Source organism: Ictalurus furcatus, chromosome 2 (assembly GCF_023375685.1).
Source record: "Ictalurus furcatus strain D&B chromosome 2, Billie_1.0, whole genome shotgun sequence".
In the NCBI taxonomy this organism is placed as follows: Eukaryota; Metazoa; Chordata; class Actinopteri; order Siluriformes; family Ictaluridae; genus Ictalurus; species Ictalurus furcatus.
In genome coordinates, this window is record NC_071256.1 from 19392298 (window position 1) to 19408365 (window position 16068).

A 16068-nucleotide genomic window follows, 5' to 3' on the forward strand; every position below is an offset into this window, starting at 1 on the left:
CGACACATAACAAACTGACAGTGCAGGCGAAGAGATAGACACGCACAACAGAGCGATGGATGTTTTCGTTATTAAATCGGACATTTCAGAAATTTAATAATAGAAATATAAGTGCGGATATTTTGGAACGACTTGCGGGGTTTTTTCCCCCCATATATTCCTTGAAAAACACCGACTTTTCCATGTTTGTTCACTGATTTGTATCTTGTTCGCAGTGATTTCCATTAACGCTAGCAATATTAGCCGGCTAAGCTAGTTTATGCTAACCTTATATACCTTAAACCTCACAGGATGTGAATGAGCAAATGTAGCTAACTGTTCGCGTTGTCTTTCTTCGAATAATACTTCTTTTATATAAAAAAATTCACGAGTTCATCATCGACTGGACAGAGGTACGCTATAAATGTCTCGCGCATTTATTAATTTTGACAGCTAGTTAGCAAACTAATGCAAGCTTATCATCACCATAGTACACCAGTTAACTGAACATATATATAAATATATATAATTTTTTCAAAGGTCATTTCTTGTCGTTGCTTACGGTTTGTTATATTTCGTTATTATCCGTGTAAAAATATAAACGAGCCATGTTTTTTTGTGAAATGCGTTTGGGAGCTAGCTAACAATGCTTAGCGAATTATGCTAGCATATTAGCAAGCAAACAAACTGTTGGATTTTTAAGCGCTTAAACGTTAAAACCACCTGCATAATTTTGCATGCGTGTGTTGGTGGATTAAAAATATTGAATAATATTATTATAATAACGTAGCGTTATTTTGCAAGTCAGTTAGCTAGTATGTGTGCAGGCTAGTTAACGCTAATACACACCGCTAGCATAAAGGAGGTTGTAACGTTACTAATAAAACTTGCAGGGTTTTCTTTCTTCAGTTAGGTAAAGTGATTTTAACCTGCAGATATCATTCCGCGAACAAAGATTTATACACGTTGTGCTTTGTTATTTCTGTAAACTTCAAAGTAATAAGTAAAGAAAAGACCGACAGGAAGAGTGAAGCTCATGTAAGCTAGCTGAAGTAGCTAGCTTGGACGCTGTTGGTCCTGGATGACTTTAGTCGGGTTTATGACACACGGTGAACACCTGGGCGCTCGCGGAGGTTTTCTGGACCTTGTGGCTCTGATGTGAGCAGGATGGGATCTCAGGGCAGCCCGGTGAAGAGCTACGACTACCTGCTGAAGTTCCTGCTGGTGGGAGACAGTGATGTGGGGAAAGGGGAGATCTTGGACAGCCTGCAGGACGGATCTGCCGAGAGTCCATACGCCTACAGCAGCGGTGAGTCCAGCACCACTCTCAGGGGTTATTCATACACCAAAAACATTCTCCACAAGGCTGTGGGTTTAAGTCCAGCACCACTCTCAGGGTTTATTTATACACAAACTACATGAACAGGTGCTTTATTTCTCCACAAAGTTGTGGGTTCAACTCCTGCACCAATGTCGGGTTTATACACAAAGCGCACACTGCAAGAGTCCAGCACCACCGTCAGGGTTTATTCATACATAAATAACATTCTCGAAAAGGCTGTGGGTTCACGTCCAGCACCACTGTCAGGGTTTATTCATACATAAATAACATTCTCGAAAAGGCTGTGGGTTCACGTCCAGCACCACTGTCAGGGTTTATTCATACACCCAAAACATTCTTCACAAGGTTGTGGGTTCACGTCCAACACCACTATCAGGGTTTATGCACAAATCATTCTCTCCACATGGTTGTGGGTTCAAGTCCAGCTTCACAGTCAGGGTCTATTCATACATATTAACTCACACTTGCGTTCCTTACGCACATGTATGATGTTTTGTCAACGGGCCTCCAGGTGAATGTGATTGGTCGGCAGGGAGGTGGTTGATTTACATATATAAACAATATAAACAATTATTTTTATATAAACATTGTTGTGCCTCATAAAACCCAGGGTTAGTCTTAGCAACTACAGCAAAATGCTGTTAAAAAAAAGCAAGTGGTTTTTATTGCTACATTTTTTTTCTGGAAACCAATAGAACTGAACCTCAACAAATGTTATGATTCACACGATATTATATTCCATTGTTCCCATCAGAGACAACTTAATTTTGAAAATGTTTTTTATTAAAAAAAGAAAAATAATTAAAATTCAACAACTTTAACAATTGTTTGTGTAATCACGTTTAAAAATGTATATCATTAATAATTAATAAAATATATGCTATAAAATCTATAAATACTGTATTCATACTGTATCATAATACTGTAATATGTTAGATATCCCGTGAAGTAGATGACTATAATCTTGGTAGAATCGTTCACAGTTGCCCAGGTCATGCAATTTTTAGATGGTCCTTTATTGACTTTATTACTATAAAGTGCTGGTGAGCAGCGTTTCTGAGAGATTGGCATCAGGGGGATTTAATGGGAGAAAAAATAAAGATATATCCAGTTGCATTTGGTTCTCACTTCACTCCAGAGTAAGACAATCCACTCATATTTCATGAGGAATAGAAAAGAGACTCTCGATTATGCAGTGAATCTCCGGTGACTGCGAGGCAGTCGAACATGCAGTCGACTGTGAGTGACATCACTTCCAAACACAAACACGCCCTGTAGTATTCTCCCACCCCCAACACTGACTGGCAGGGTTCTGTACAAGGCATGGGGAATGCAAATGTAAAGAGATTTGCGATTCCGTTTGAATATCGTCAGGCTCCAGACGCCACACTGAGGAAATGAAATATCAGACTGGGTAACTGCTATTGCTATTTCAATATGACTGGGTCATAACGCGTAAGACACCGGAAATGCAATTGCAAATGGGCTTTGTGTGTCCATTAGAAATTTGGCAGACACGGTACGTTTGTGTAAATGAAAATGCAAACGATAATACACGATTTGCATTTTCATTTGAATTATGTCACAATTTATGCGCCCACAAATAGGAAATGCAAATACAGTTTGCAATTGCTTTTGAATATTGTCTGCAAAACACTCCCATACTTGGACATGCTCGCAAGTACGCGGTTAAAGCCGCGTAAAGAAACACCGCGGCGGTGCTTTAGTCTTAGCCGAGTAGAGTCGACGCGGTAACTCGTCCTGGGCTAGCCGCATTGCATTCTGGGATTTCAGAGTTTGCTCCAGCATCTCGACTGTTTCTACATTGGATTTCTCAGTGATATGACGATAGAAAAATGAGGAGTGAACTGTGCTTCGCCACGAGAATCACTAAAAACTTCATAAATATTCCATATTTATTTTGTTTCAGGGTGGAGTTTTATTCATTACGTTTATAATATCGCTTTAACGTTACGACTTTAACGGCTGTCCTTACACTTAGAAGTCAGTTTGGAGTAAATGTTTTGTTTTTATTTTTTTCCAATTCCAAATTTATGTCTGTGGTCCTGTTGGAAAAATGCCGGACGGAGTTTTCCTTCAGACAGTAGTCACATTTTCCAAATCTCAGTCTGCAGAGCGGTGACAGAGAAAACGTTGTGGCTTTGACACATATTAAACCCAATGTGGTTATTTATTTCATTTATTTATTTATTTTAAATGTGTTGAGTCACTTCTCAGAGAAAACGTCCAGCCGTATGTTCTGAGCTCTGATTTCTCCACCGAGACTTTGTGTTCCTGTGAGAATAAAGAGTTTCACCTGCTCCGTAGATGTCTTACTTATAAGAGTTACTGTGCTTTAATGTTTTTGTGTGAAAGTGTTTGGACGAATCTCAGGTTCAGGGCGTCATCTCCTCGGATAATGAGTAATGAGCAATAAGCTGAGCGTTTCGGAGAGTTATCTAATCTGATGAGGGTTTGTTTTGAACATGCCTGTGGCTGTGTTGCGTAACACACTTCAGTGCGCTCCCCTTTTGTGGGTTTCCTTCATATGCAAATGTTCGTTATTTAGCAATTAAAGGAAAACGAACTCAGAATTAGAGGAGGGTGATGTGACCAAAATATCATATCACGATACTTTCACGAAACATTATCATGAAACATTTCTACTGCACGTGATAGATGATGTGTATCACAAGATATAGGTTTGCCAGCAAAAAGAAAAACCACAAACATTTTATCTCTACAAAAATTAATTGGTTTAAAATTATTTTTTTTATAATTGTAAATAATAAATTGTAATAATAAATTTAAGTTTAATATACATTTTTAATATCAAATTAGCTGCTGCTAATTGCAAAAAAAGAAAGAGGTTTCATGATACCTGTGATTTCTCAGAAAAGATCGCTGTGACAGAATTGATCACGATATCAGTCAGAATCCGTGTCTCTGCTTTAGGTCTGGGATCTGAACTTATAAATGAACTGTGTGTATTTTGCATTTTGACAGCTCGAGAACTCAAATTCACGCGAACTTAAGACTAAAAATGAAGGAATGAAACATCTGGCTCGCAGGGCTCGGTGATAGGATGATGTAATATCGATATTGTGATCAATTACATTACGATACACTTTTCTGAAATGTTTGAGGTACAGTGCCTTGTGAAAGTATTCACCCCTCTTGGCGTTTTTCCTATTTTGTTGCCTTAAAACCTGGAATTAAATTGGAGTTTTTTTGGGTGTTTGTATCATTTGATTTACACAAGATGTCTACCAATTTGAAGATGCAAAATATTTTTTTGGTGGGCGGTCCTCTCTTGGCAGATTTGTTGGCAGTCTTTCCATTTTTTAATAATTGATTTAATCTGACCTGCTTGGAGAGCTCCTTGGTCTTCATGGTGCTGCTTGCTTGGTGGTGTTACATCTTCAGAACAGGTGTGTGTGTATGTGTGTGTGTGTGTGTGTATATATATATATATATATATATATATATATATATATATATATATATATATATATATATATATGTATGTATATATATATATATATATATATATATATATATATATATATATATATATATATACATACATACATACATACATACATATACAGTGAGGGAAAAAAGTATTTGATCCCCTGCTGATTTTGTACGTTTGCCCACTGACAAAGAAATGATCAGTCTATAATTTTAATGGTAGGTTTATTTGAACAGTGAGAGACAGAATAACAACAAGAAAATCCAGAAAAACGCATGTCAAAAATGTTATAAATTGATTTGCATTTTAATGAGGGAAATAAGTATTTGACCCCCTCTCAATCAGAAAGATTTCTGGCTCCCAGGTGTCTTTTATACAGGTAACGAGCTGAGATTAGGAGCACACTCTTAAAGGGAGTGCTCCTAATCTCAGCTTGTTACCTGTATAAAAGACACCTGTCCACAGAAGCAATCAATCAATCAGATTCCAAACTCTCCACCATGGCCAAGACCAAAGAGCTCTCCAAGGATGTCAGGGACAAGATTGTAGACCTACACAAGTCTGGAATGGGCTACAAGACCATTGCCAAGCAGCTTGGTGAGAAGGTGACAACAGTTGGTGCGATTATTCGCAAATGGAAGAAACACAAAAGAACTGTCAATCTCCCTCGGCCTGGGGCTCCATGCAAGATCTCACCTCGTGGAGTTGCAATGATCATGAGAACAGTGAGGAATCAGCCCAGAACTACACGGGAGGCTCTTGTCAATGATCTCAAGGCAGCTGGGACCATAGTCACCAAGAAAACAATTGGTAACACACTACGCCGTGAAGGACTGAAATCCTGCAGCGCCCGCAAGGTCCCCCTGCTCAAGAAAGCACATATACATGCCCGTCTGAAGTTTGCCAGTGAACATCTGAATGATTCAGAGGACAACTGGGTGAAACTGTTGTGGTCAGATGAGACCAAAATGGAGCTCTTTGGCATCGACTCAACTCGCCGTGTTTGGAGGAGGAGGAATGCTGCCTATGACCCCAAGAACACCATCCCCACCGTCAAACGTGGAGGTGGAAACATTATGCTTTGGGGGTGTTTTTCTGCTAAGGGGACAGGACAACTTCACCGCATCAAAGGGACGATGGACGGGGCCATGTACCGTCAAATCTTGGGTGAGAACCTCCTTCCCTCAGCCAGGGCATTGAAAATGGGTCGTGGATGGGTATTCCAGCATGACAATGACCCAAAACACACGGCCAAGGCAACAAAGGAGTGGCTCAAGAAGAAGCATATTAAGGTCCTGGAGTGGCCTAGCCAGTCTCCAGACCTTAATCCCATACAAAATCTGTGGAGGGAGCTGAAGGTTCGAGATGCCAAAGTCAGCTTCGAAACCTCAATGACTTGGAGAAGATCTGCAAAGAGGAGTGGGACAAAATCCCTCCTGAGATGTGTGCAAACCTGGTGGCCAACTACAAGAAACGTCTGACCTCTGTGATTGCCAACAAGGGTTTTGCCACCAAGTACTAAGTCATGTTTTGCAGAGGGGTCAAATACTTATTTCCCTCATTAAAATGCAAATCAATTTATAACATTTTTGATATGCGTTTTTCTGGATTTTTTTTGTTGTTATTCTGTCTCTCACTGTTCAAATAAATCTACCATGATCATTTCTTTGTCAGTGGGCAAACGTACAAAATCAGCAGGGGATCAAATACTTTTTACCCTCACTGTGTGTGTGTGTGTGTGTGTGTATGTGTGAGAGAGATATATATATATATATATATATATATATATATATATATATATATATATATATATATATATATATATATATATAATGTATATATATATGTATACATACACACATACATACATATAATATGTATGTATGTACTGTATATTGAGGTCATGTGGCACTTAGATTGCACAAGTGGAATTTATTGAACTAATTCTGTGACTTCTGAAGGTAATTGGTTGCACCAGATCTTATTTAGGGGCTTCATAGCAAAGGGGGTGAATACATTTGCACGTACCACTTTTCCTTTTTTAATTTTTTTTTTAGAATTTTTAAAAACATATTTTTTTTCATTTCACTTCACCAATTTGGACTATTGTGTCCATTACACGAAATCCAAATAAAAATGAATTTAAATTACAGGTTGTAATGCAACAAAATAGGAAAAATGCAAAGGGGGTGAATACTTTTGCAATGAACGGCATAATAATCGGTCCATACAGGTTTTCTTTCTTTTTGTTTTGGGTGAATGTTGCGGCCAAAAATGTTTGATTACGCAGCTTTTTTTCAAAATTGATGCAGCTTGTGGAGTTTTTTGTGGGTTTTTTTTGCGCAGAAGTACTTAAATTGGCGAAATCGCAGTTGCACAAAATAGTTTTGTTTGTTGGTAAATGAGACCTTTTAGCTGTATCGAAGAGGGCTTTGGCTGTATGTGCGTCATGATGACGTCACATGACTCATCTCGGCCCAAATTTGAGATAATTATGAAAACTTGCACGCTCTTCCAAATATTGTGGCGTTTGATTGATTTTGCGTTAATTTCTGCAATGGCGAACTCCTGGAGAGACTGCTGTATAACTTGCCGTATTACGTTAACGTCCAGTTGCACGAAGAGAGTTTGTCATTTTTTTGTGTTTGATTTTCTATTTCTATAATCAAACAGAATCAAAAGTGTAAAAAAGAGAGGTAATGAGATGTGAAAAAGGATGATGTTATATAAAATTAGCTTTAATTGTAATTCTTTTTGTTTGGCTTTTTTGGCGTTGGTCTGGAGAGTATGGGAAAATTAAAAAAATAATTCTAATCTACCAAGAAAACAACTGAAATCCAGTAACTATACAGCGTCGGATTGTGCCGGAGAGGCAGAGTTCAGGTAACTCGTACTAGAGCGAAAGTTAAATTGCGTTAAACTCCGATGTTAAGCGCTCCTGTGCAAAATGCGTCACTGACTACGTTTACATGGACAGCAATAATCTAATTAAGGTAATAATCTAAGTAAGGTAATAATGTGATTAAGGTGTTTACATGAGTCGCTTTTAGAATACTCCTGTCATGTACCCGTTTTACATGTTATAGAACATAATTCGATTAACAGCACGCGTCATTACGTCCCTCCAGAATTTCACGTATCAACATACAGTTCGTCATCGTTATGGTACCGTATACAATTTTGGGTGTTTTTATTTTTATTTTTTTTTTTACGAACGCTTCAAGTGCGGTTAATTATTTGTCATGCTGTACGTGCTAATAGACAACTCCTTGAAGCGGTGGGTGTGTCCCAAATCGCGTACTTACCGTCTATATGGTAGCCGAGATACATGTATTTTTCCCCACTACAGGCCTATAGTAGGAAAATATGCGATTTGGGACACACCCAAACTCTCTTGTTTGCCGTAAAACGGTTGAGCACTGCCGTGTGTGATCGTGTCCTGTCGCAAAATGTAGTGAAAACTCTCACACGACGTTAATAATGTGATTAAGGTGTTTACATGTCTGTAATACACGTTGATAATGCGACTAAAACAGGAATACTCCACATGTCTTAATTCGATTAGTTTACTTCGAGTATGACCTTAATCAGATTAAGGTAATTAAAAATTGTTGTTTACATGGTAGTTTATTAATCACAGTATTGTCCTAATCGGGTTAATATTGGATTATTGTTGTCCATGCACTGACTGTCACTGGATTAAATCTTTATTTCGGACAAGTCTATCCAGTCGTATAGAAAACCGTCTGGGAAAATATCAGTGGGAATTTGGACAGCACTATAAAATCATGCCGGTATTGTGATGCAGGAGAAGCGTGGTACTTGCACAGGAAGTACCTGTGCACATTCACTTCCTCCAAAATCTCAGCACCGCACTCTGCCTCGTTTTTCAATGCTTCTGATTTTCAGCCTTTTGCTAAAATGTTGAAAGAGGAAATGAACTGCATGTGGTTGTATTTAGTATATTCCCTCAGATGTTTTTGGGGAGTGGGATGTTGGAAAGTGTCTTTCTGATCCACCACGTCTGTTTCAAAACCAGAGAAAAACACAGAGAGAGAGAGAGAGAGAGAGATCTGATCCATACCCCAGAGTCTTCATTAAAATCTGCACCCAGTGGTGTATCGGTGGCATGTTTACACTCCGAGTCTTTCTCAGCACTGACCTGTGTTACTCTGTGGCTGAAAGAGCATGGCTGTAAATATTTAAAGAGCCGAGCTTCTGTGGGGAACGTGGATATATTTTAGTCAGCTACCGACCGAGTGAGAGGTCATGCTGTGGAATTCAGGATTGTGATTGGTCAGGAGATGTTGATTAATTTTCTATAACTGCAGCTCGGACAGTAGCGCAGCTGCAAATCACAGATTTACATTAATACGCTCGTTCTAATGATCACACACTATCGTTTCTATAGTAACACCACGTTCACAGGGACTTGTATGGCGTACATTTGGTTTTCTGTAAGGAGACGTGTAGGTCACATTAGTGGAAGGAGTCTCCGGTGTCAGCATCAAAGCAGCAAAGTTTTTCGAGGTCTTCAGGACAGAGTTTGTGCTTTTGTGGTTTCTCTGTAATGTGACAAGCTGCGCCTTTTTTTTGGACTTATTAACTTCAGAATTAATTAATTAATCAACACCTTCTGACCAATCAGGATGCAGGATTCAGCTGGATTCAGTAGTATATATGGGTAGTATAAACCATGGCTCAGATTTCTGCTGCTCGTTTCGTCTTGAGGCGTCTGGAGGAGCCGAGACTGAGCCGGTAATTATAGCGTGCCACCCTCACTTACTCCATAGCAGGGAGGGGAGCTGATATGAGCCAGAATGACCCACAGCTCCAAACTAACCCTTGGTTTTCTTTAGGCCCCAAAACATAGAACAGCAAAAGTGGTTTCCATGACAACGGCCATCATACAAGCAATCGCTCTTGAGTAACCCTTTGTGTTAAAGCGTTATATATGTAGAGTAAAATCTACTTGGTTCTATGTGGAACCCTTTCTGAGAGAGAAACGTTCTGTTTAAGTTTCTACATGGAACCTTTGAGTTCCTGCAGACGGGGGAATGAACATGTCTATAGATTTACCCTCAGTGTAGGAATAAACATGAATTTGCACATTTGGAAGTGCCTCCATCTCCTAATAAATTATCACTAACTTTATCTAGCTTAACTAAACGTTTAGTTTAATGAACTTCTAGCAAATCTGATCGTTTGCATATTTCACATAGATGTTCAGTGACATCACAAACTTTATTTTTATTGCTGTTTAATTAGAATAAGAACAAGCACACGAAAAGTTCAGAGAGACCTTAAGTGTGAGTCTGAGCCACCGTGACTCGAGGGCGAGTAGAACACATCAAAGCTTTTTCAAAGTCCCTCAAGAACCATCTGATCTCTTTTTCTTTTTTTTTTTTTCCTTTCTCCTCTCAGACTTGTTCTGCTTTAAAGCATGACACTTCCTTGCTGGACATAAACAAATGCCAGCGCAGTCTGAGGGTACGTTTACACTACAACGGTGTTCCAAAAAACGGAGAAGTTTTTCCTTTGTGTTTTTTAAAAGTTTCACGTACAGGCGACAACGTCTTCAAAACGATCCCCATTCGCACGGACCCGTGAAAACGACTAAAAGCGCTGTATTGTGCATGCCAGGCCAGTAGTTGGTGATGTCACTTTGTAAAGAAACACAATGCGCATGCGCACATAAACATTCACATCATTCGACACCTGAACTGAAGCTAGGAAACGCCAGGGAAAAAAATTGCAAATTTCATGTAGAACGTTCTGACAAGGTACATCAAGAGTTTCAGAATTTCTGGCATTTATGTTCAACTTTCATTATTTCAAAATGTAAAATTAACAGAAAAACAGTAGAATGGATATCATCAGCCATTCCAAACCTCTCATCAGACACTCTGCCTCACGATGCCAAGCTTTTCCTCAATCCAAAGAATCTGTCGGCCATATTGATCCGAGACTGATTGAGACTGCCCGGTAAACAAATCCAAGTAAACTGGGAGCTGTGGTTTTTCTGGATAAAAAGCACAATAACATTCACATTTCTCAAATGATTTAAATGGGTTATGATCTACGTGGAGTACAAAAAAAAGTTCTGTCTCCAGTTACTTACAATCTCGATATGTAGACTTGGAAAATTATTCATAGTCCTAAGGAAATGTGAAAACACTTGTCAAGGATAGATTTGGCTTATTTTTCTTGGGTAATAAATGCTGAGATGTCTCTAATGTAATAGAATTTAATGTACGTGAAATGTGCATAAAGGTTTCTTCAAATGGATTTTTCTGTCTTCAACCCCATCTTTTAGCTTTTCTTGTGCTCCAGGTCAGAATTCTGTTAACAAACCTCGTTCATTTTAAAATACTGAAAAAAATTGAAATAGTGAGACACAGACAGTCGGTCTGCTTTCTATATTCGTCGGTGTAGATGTGGGTTAATAATGTGGCGTATGTAACAAATGCGTCTCTGTTGGTCGTAGTAGTGATGCAGTAAATCTACACTTTGCTGGAGAAGTGTCAATAAACTCCAAATCTTCAGCAGCACAAACACAGTCCTGTAGTTGTGAAGTACTCGTGTGCATGCCTATAGACTTGAACACGTAATACACGCGCGCATGACATTATCGTTTTCACAGATTTCGTTTTTGTATGTTTACACTGAGACGATAATGGCATCGTTTCAAAAACTTGCAAACTTTGAAATCTGTTTTCAAATGTTTACATTTTCAGGCCCCAAAATGCCGAACAGACAAACCGCATCAAAAGTTTTCTGTTTTTAGTTGAAAACCTTGTCGTGTAAACGGCCCCTGACTTGGGAGTATATGAACTCTGTAGATGTCAGCCAGGAGATGGGACATGGTGAAGGATACCCACCCACACACACACACACATCCCACAGACTCTGTGTGTGTGTGGTCTGGAAACAAGATGCTGTTACAGTCCTGTTCTGTATAAAAAATTAAATAAATAAAAAAAAAAGACGGAACATGGTGGTCCTTAGTGAGCAGCTGTTTGTTTCAAGTCCAGCTGTGTGACTGAGCGTCTTGTAAATCATTTTAATCCCTCGTATTTATAGCAAGTCCCATTAGTGTCATAAAAAGATTAGATTATACAGCAACTTCATCCAGATCCAAAATGGCCGATTTCGGCTCGAGTCACAGGAAGCATTTAAGACTTATAAAATTAGCAGTGAGTACTGGAGGAAGCAGAGGCTGTAGCATCATGCTCCCAGGACTCCACAGCACTTAACATCAATATTTAGTGACTCAGCTGAAAAAGAAATCCTCCAAAAAAATCCTGACACTTCATTTTTTCCCCTCATCTTTTTATTTTTGTCCAGGAATCGATTACAAGACCACCACAATCCTGCTGGACGGACGGAGAGTGAAGCTGGAGTTGTGGTAAGTATGTTAACGGAACACAGTGCTCTCAACACACACACACACACACACACACACACACACACACACACAAAATATCGCTCTCTCACTCAAAAACAGTAGTGTTCTACAGCAGCAAGAGGCTACAAACTGTAGTGGGCTTGGCCGGTGAGGAAATGGTGTCACTTTGGAGAAGTATTTAGTACTTCTGTAAACGATAACAAGGTGGTCACTCGCAGTGAGAAGTCTTTTGTTTCTCTGTGTGATGTGTGTTTTTTTTTTTTTAGCAACAGTCACTAAACCAGTTTAAATCCAATTGGAGATGCTTCTCCAATAAACATTATTTAATTTTAGATTCAGAAATCAGCAGCAGCGAGCATTTTCTCACCTCAAGATGAATGTCAGAGAGGAACGGTAACAAAATGGACGACGTTTCAAAATGGCCAAAAATGAAGCATCACAAATCCTAATTCCACTGATCATCCTCACGTCTCAACTATTGTTGAAGCTCAGCCCCACCCACCATGCCCGGTCTCCACCCACCATGCACCATGCCCGGTCTCCACCCACCATGCTCAATCTCCACCCACCATGCACCATGCCCAGTCTCCACCCACCATGCTCAATCTCCACCCACCATACACCACGCCTGGTCTCCACCCACCATGCCCGGTCTCCACCCACCATGCACCATGCCTGGTCTCCACCCACCATGCTCAGTCTCCACCCACCCTGCACCATGCCCAGTCTCCACCCACCATGCACCACACCTGGTCTCCAACCCCCTTCCCTGCCCCCCCATGCACCACGCTCAGTCTTAACTCTCTGCGCCCTGTCTCCACCCCCCATGTACCACCCCCAGTCTCCACCCACCCCATTTTCCAGTCACTGTGAATCAAAAGTTCTAATTAAAAATGACTTGGCTAGGAACATAAAATAACCATTATTAAATTGTTAAATCAAGATTAATTTTTAGATAAGTTTCAGTTTTAAGTTGGTAGTAATTTTAGTTGATTACTGAGAGGTCTGAAAGCCCACACAATAAATAGTTTGTCTCAAGTGTTGAAAGATGTATTAAATCTTAGGTGTGTGTACGTATGTGTGTGTGTATATATACGTTTGTGTGTGTGTGTTTTTTATATATATATCCACACACTCTTGTCGGAGCTCTGTAGCTTCTTCGCACATCTCCTCTTCTTTTTTGCGCATGCTAAATGTCAGTTCAGGTAAATGTCAAAATGTCAGCGCCTGCTAAATGTCTGTTCTTTATAGAGATTCAGAGAGTGATGAGTGTAAGATTTTCAAGCTTTTAGTTGTGATACAGAGACGATAAGTACCTCCTGTCAGACTACAGCCGGAATTAGACCTCCACATCATGGAGAGGAGGGGGTGGGGCTTCAGGACTGTGGCGGCTTTATAATACAAAACAGGATGATGAGTAAGGCTCTGTGGAAAAGCGATGATAAATTTCTCAGTCAGGAAGGCAGTGTGTGTGTGTAGTGCACTGTAAGTGTGGGTGTTGCACTGTAAGCCATTAGAGCTGTGCGTTACAGAGTCAGCGTTAGTGTTAATGTGCTGCAGAGACGCCGTAGCGTTAAATCTCCATCACTCAACATCACCCTGGGGAACGTATCAGAATCTGTTCATCAACATTTTCTCTTTCTAAAGTTAGTAATGCAAAGGTTTGCAGGCCCATAGGACAAAGATTTATAAATTAAATTTATATCAGCCTTTAAAAAAAATATATATAATTTTGCAAAAATATACAAATGATATCTATGTCCACTCTTTCATATTCAGAACAGTCTAAAAACTCCAAATGTCCCTGATACCTGTTCTGTTGTAACTCACTGTTTACCTATGTGTGTGTGTGTGTGTGTGTGAGCGAGTGAGAGAGAGACAGAGAGAGAAGACAAGCTCTCAGGTTTGTCGGGCCCTCAGTTTCACAGTCAACACAGCGAGTGTTTTATGTGCACACAGTTCACATCAGTACTCAGTGTGTGTGTGTGTGTGTGTGTGTGTGATGAGTCCCAGCGTGATCTAGAAGGCCGTTAGACCAGTTTTTCCTGGCCGTGTTGTGAGTCGCAAAGTCCCAAACAAACCTCTTCTTTCCCAAACAAACCTCACAGCTCTGTGCAGGATCCAGAACATTCTGTCAATATCATGAAGGTGAACAGAAGGAGAAAAGGTTGTGGGAGTATTTCATGCCCTAACATGTGTGTGTGTGTTTTTACAGGGACACTTCAGGCCAAGGCCGCTTCTGTACCATTTTCCGTTCCTACTCCAGAGGTGCACAGGTGAGTGTGATCCCGTCTGAAATGTCATAGTGGGGAAAAAACAACAAACCAAGTGCTTCTAAAATGCTTCTGAATGACATTAGATTTAGCAGAAGTAAACCATCTCTGTCTATACAAATGAACTGTATACAGTAGAAAGGGCCAAAAATGTAGCGACTTCTCTCACTTACTGTGTTTAATTTATTTACTATTGTATTTGTCAGAGACAGTGGCCTCCTTATTCCATCCTTATAAAATTTAACTTGATATCATTTGACAAATGGGTAAAAATGGCACTTTTGTGATCAAAACCTGTTTCCATTTTTTTAAGCTTGAGTTGTACAATAAATCACCAGTGTCATGCTTTATTCATCATTTGATTTTCAGACATCCACAACGTGTTCACTGACTACGTTTACATGGACAGCAGTGATCTAATTATTGACCTTGTTCTGAATAAGACAATATTGTGATTAAGGTGTTTACATGAGTCGCTTTTAGAATACTCCTTTCATGTTCCTGTTTTACATGTTATAGAACATATTTCCATTAACAGCACAAGTCATTACGTCACTGCGCCACCCCGTCCAACGTCCCTCCAGAATTTCATGTGTCAACATAAAGTTCCGGATGAAAAGTAGAAATGACTTCCGGTCTGAATATGTGCCGTTTTGAAACCTGTGATATGTGGAACACTGTTCCAACTCAGATTACTGTTCGTTTGTTTGTTTGTTTTGGTCCTCTGCAGGGGATCCTGTTGGTGTATGACATCACAAACCGCTGGTCCTTTGACGGGATCGACCGCTGGATTCGAGAGATCGATGAGGTAAGAAACTGAAGGGGGGAGGGGCTTGCCACATGTTTTCCCCAAATAAATGCAGACAGAACAAAGACGTCGTGTTTTCCTGTTTCTTAAAGGGGCCATACGATGATTTTCAAAGTTCATTATTTTATTTATTAGGTGTAATAGAATAGGTTAACATGCTTTAATGTTCAAGAAGCACATTATTTTTCACTGTACATTATTGCAGTGCCTCGATTCCCAGTCTGTCTGAAACACTCTGAGTTTCGGTTTCTTCAAAGCCCCTCCTTCCGAAAACCCCAGAGTGCTCTGATTGGCCAGCTGACCCGTTACGTTGTGATTGAACAAAAACCTCAACTCTGTGTCGGAAATGTAACGCCGGGTACCATAATCACGAGCATCAGCTTCCAAGGCTTCTAAAGCAATTATAAACACAGTTAATAATGTCGTGGGTTTTACCAAATCAGTTCGAGCCCGATGGATCGGAACCAACTTTATAAGCACGACTTGAGCAGAACGTTTCACAGTGGTAAGTTTTTATTTGATACCTCTCTTACCTTCAGATGCGATGTCATAACGGTTTAATTTGTCTTCTTCGCTGTAACAACTTTATGTCCCGAAGTGACGACATAAAAATCAGTTTAAAAAAAATGTTAAATTAATTAAAAATGTAAACATGATTGCGGCATTATGCTGGTATTTTAAATCGTGACGTAGACGTTTCCGGAAGTAATATCTGGACTTGGATGGAGACGTTTTATTCAGGTCTGTAGCAGTGTCCTCTGTTTGATGGAATAAATCCCTTTG

General features: G+C 39.8%; 1 protein-coding gene across 1 annotated transcript in view; it reads left to right on the forward strand.

Moving 5' to 3' along the window:
- rab40c (RAB40c, member RAS oncogene family) overlaps nucleotides 1-16068 on the forward strand; it is a 21187-nt gene continuing 5119 nt past the window's right edge. The window contains exons 1-5 of the mRNA XM_053652317.1: nucleotides 1-392; nucleotides 977-1288; nucleotides 12144-12204; nucleotides 14420-14480; nucleotides 15208-15285. Of these exons, the coding sequence (XP_053508292.1) occupies nucleotides 1147-1288; nucleotides 12144-12204; nucleotides 14420-14480; nucleotides 15208-15285 (342 nt within the window). The 5' untranslated portion in view covers nucleotides 1-392; nucleotides 977-1146. The remainder of the gene's footprint in view (nucleotides 393-976; nucleotides 1289-12143; nucleotides 12205-14419; nucleotides 14481-15207; nucleotides 15286-16068) is intronic.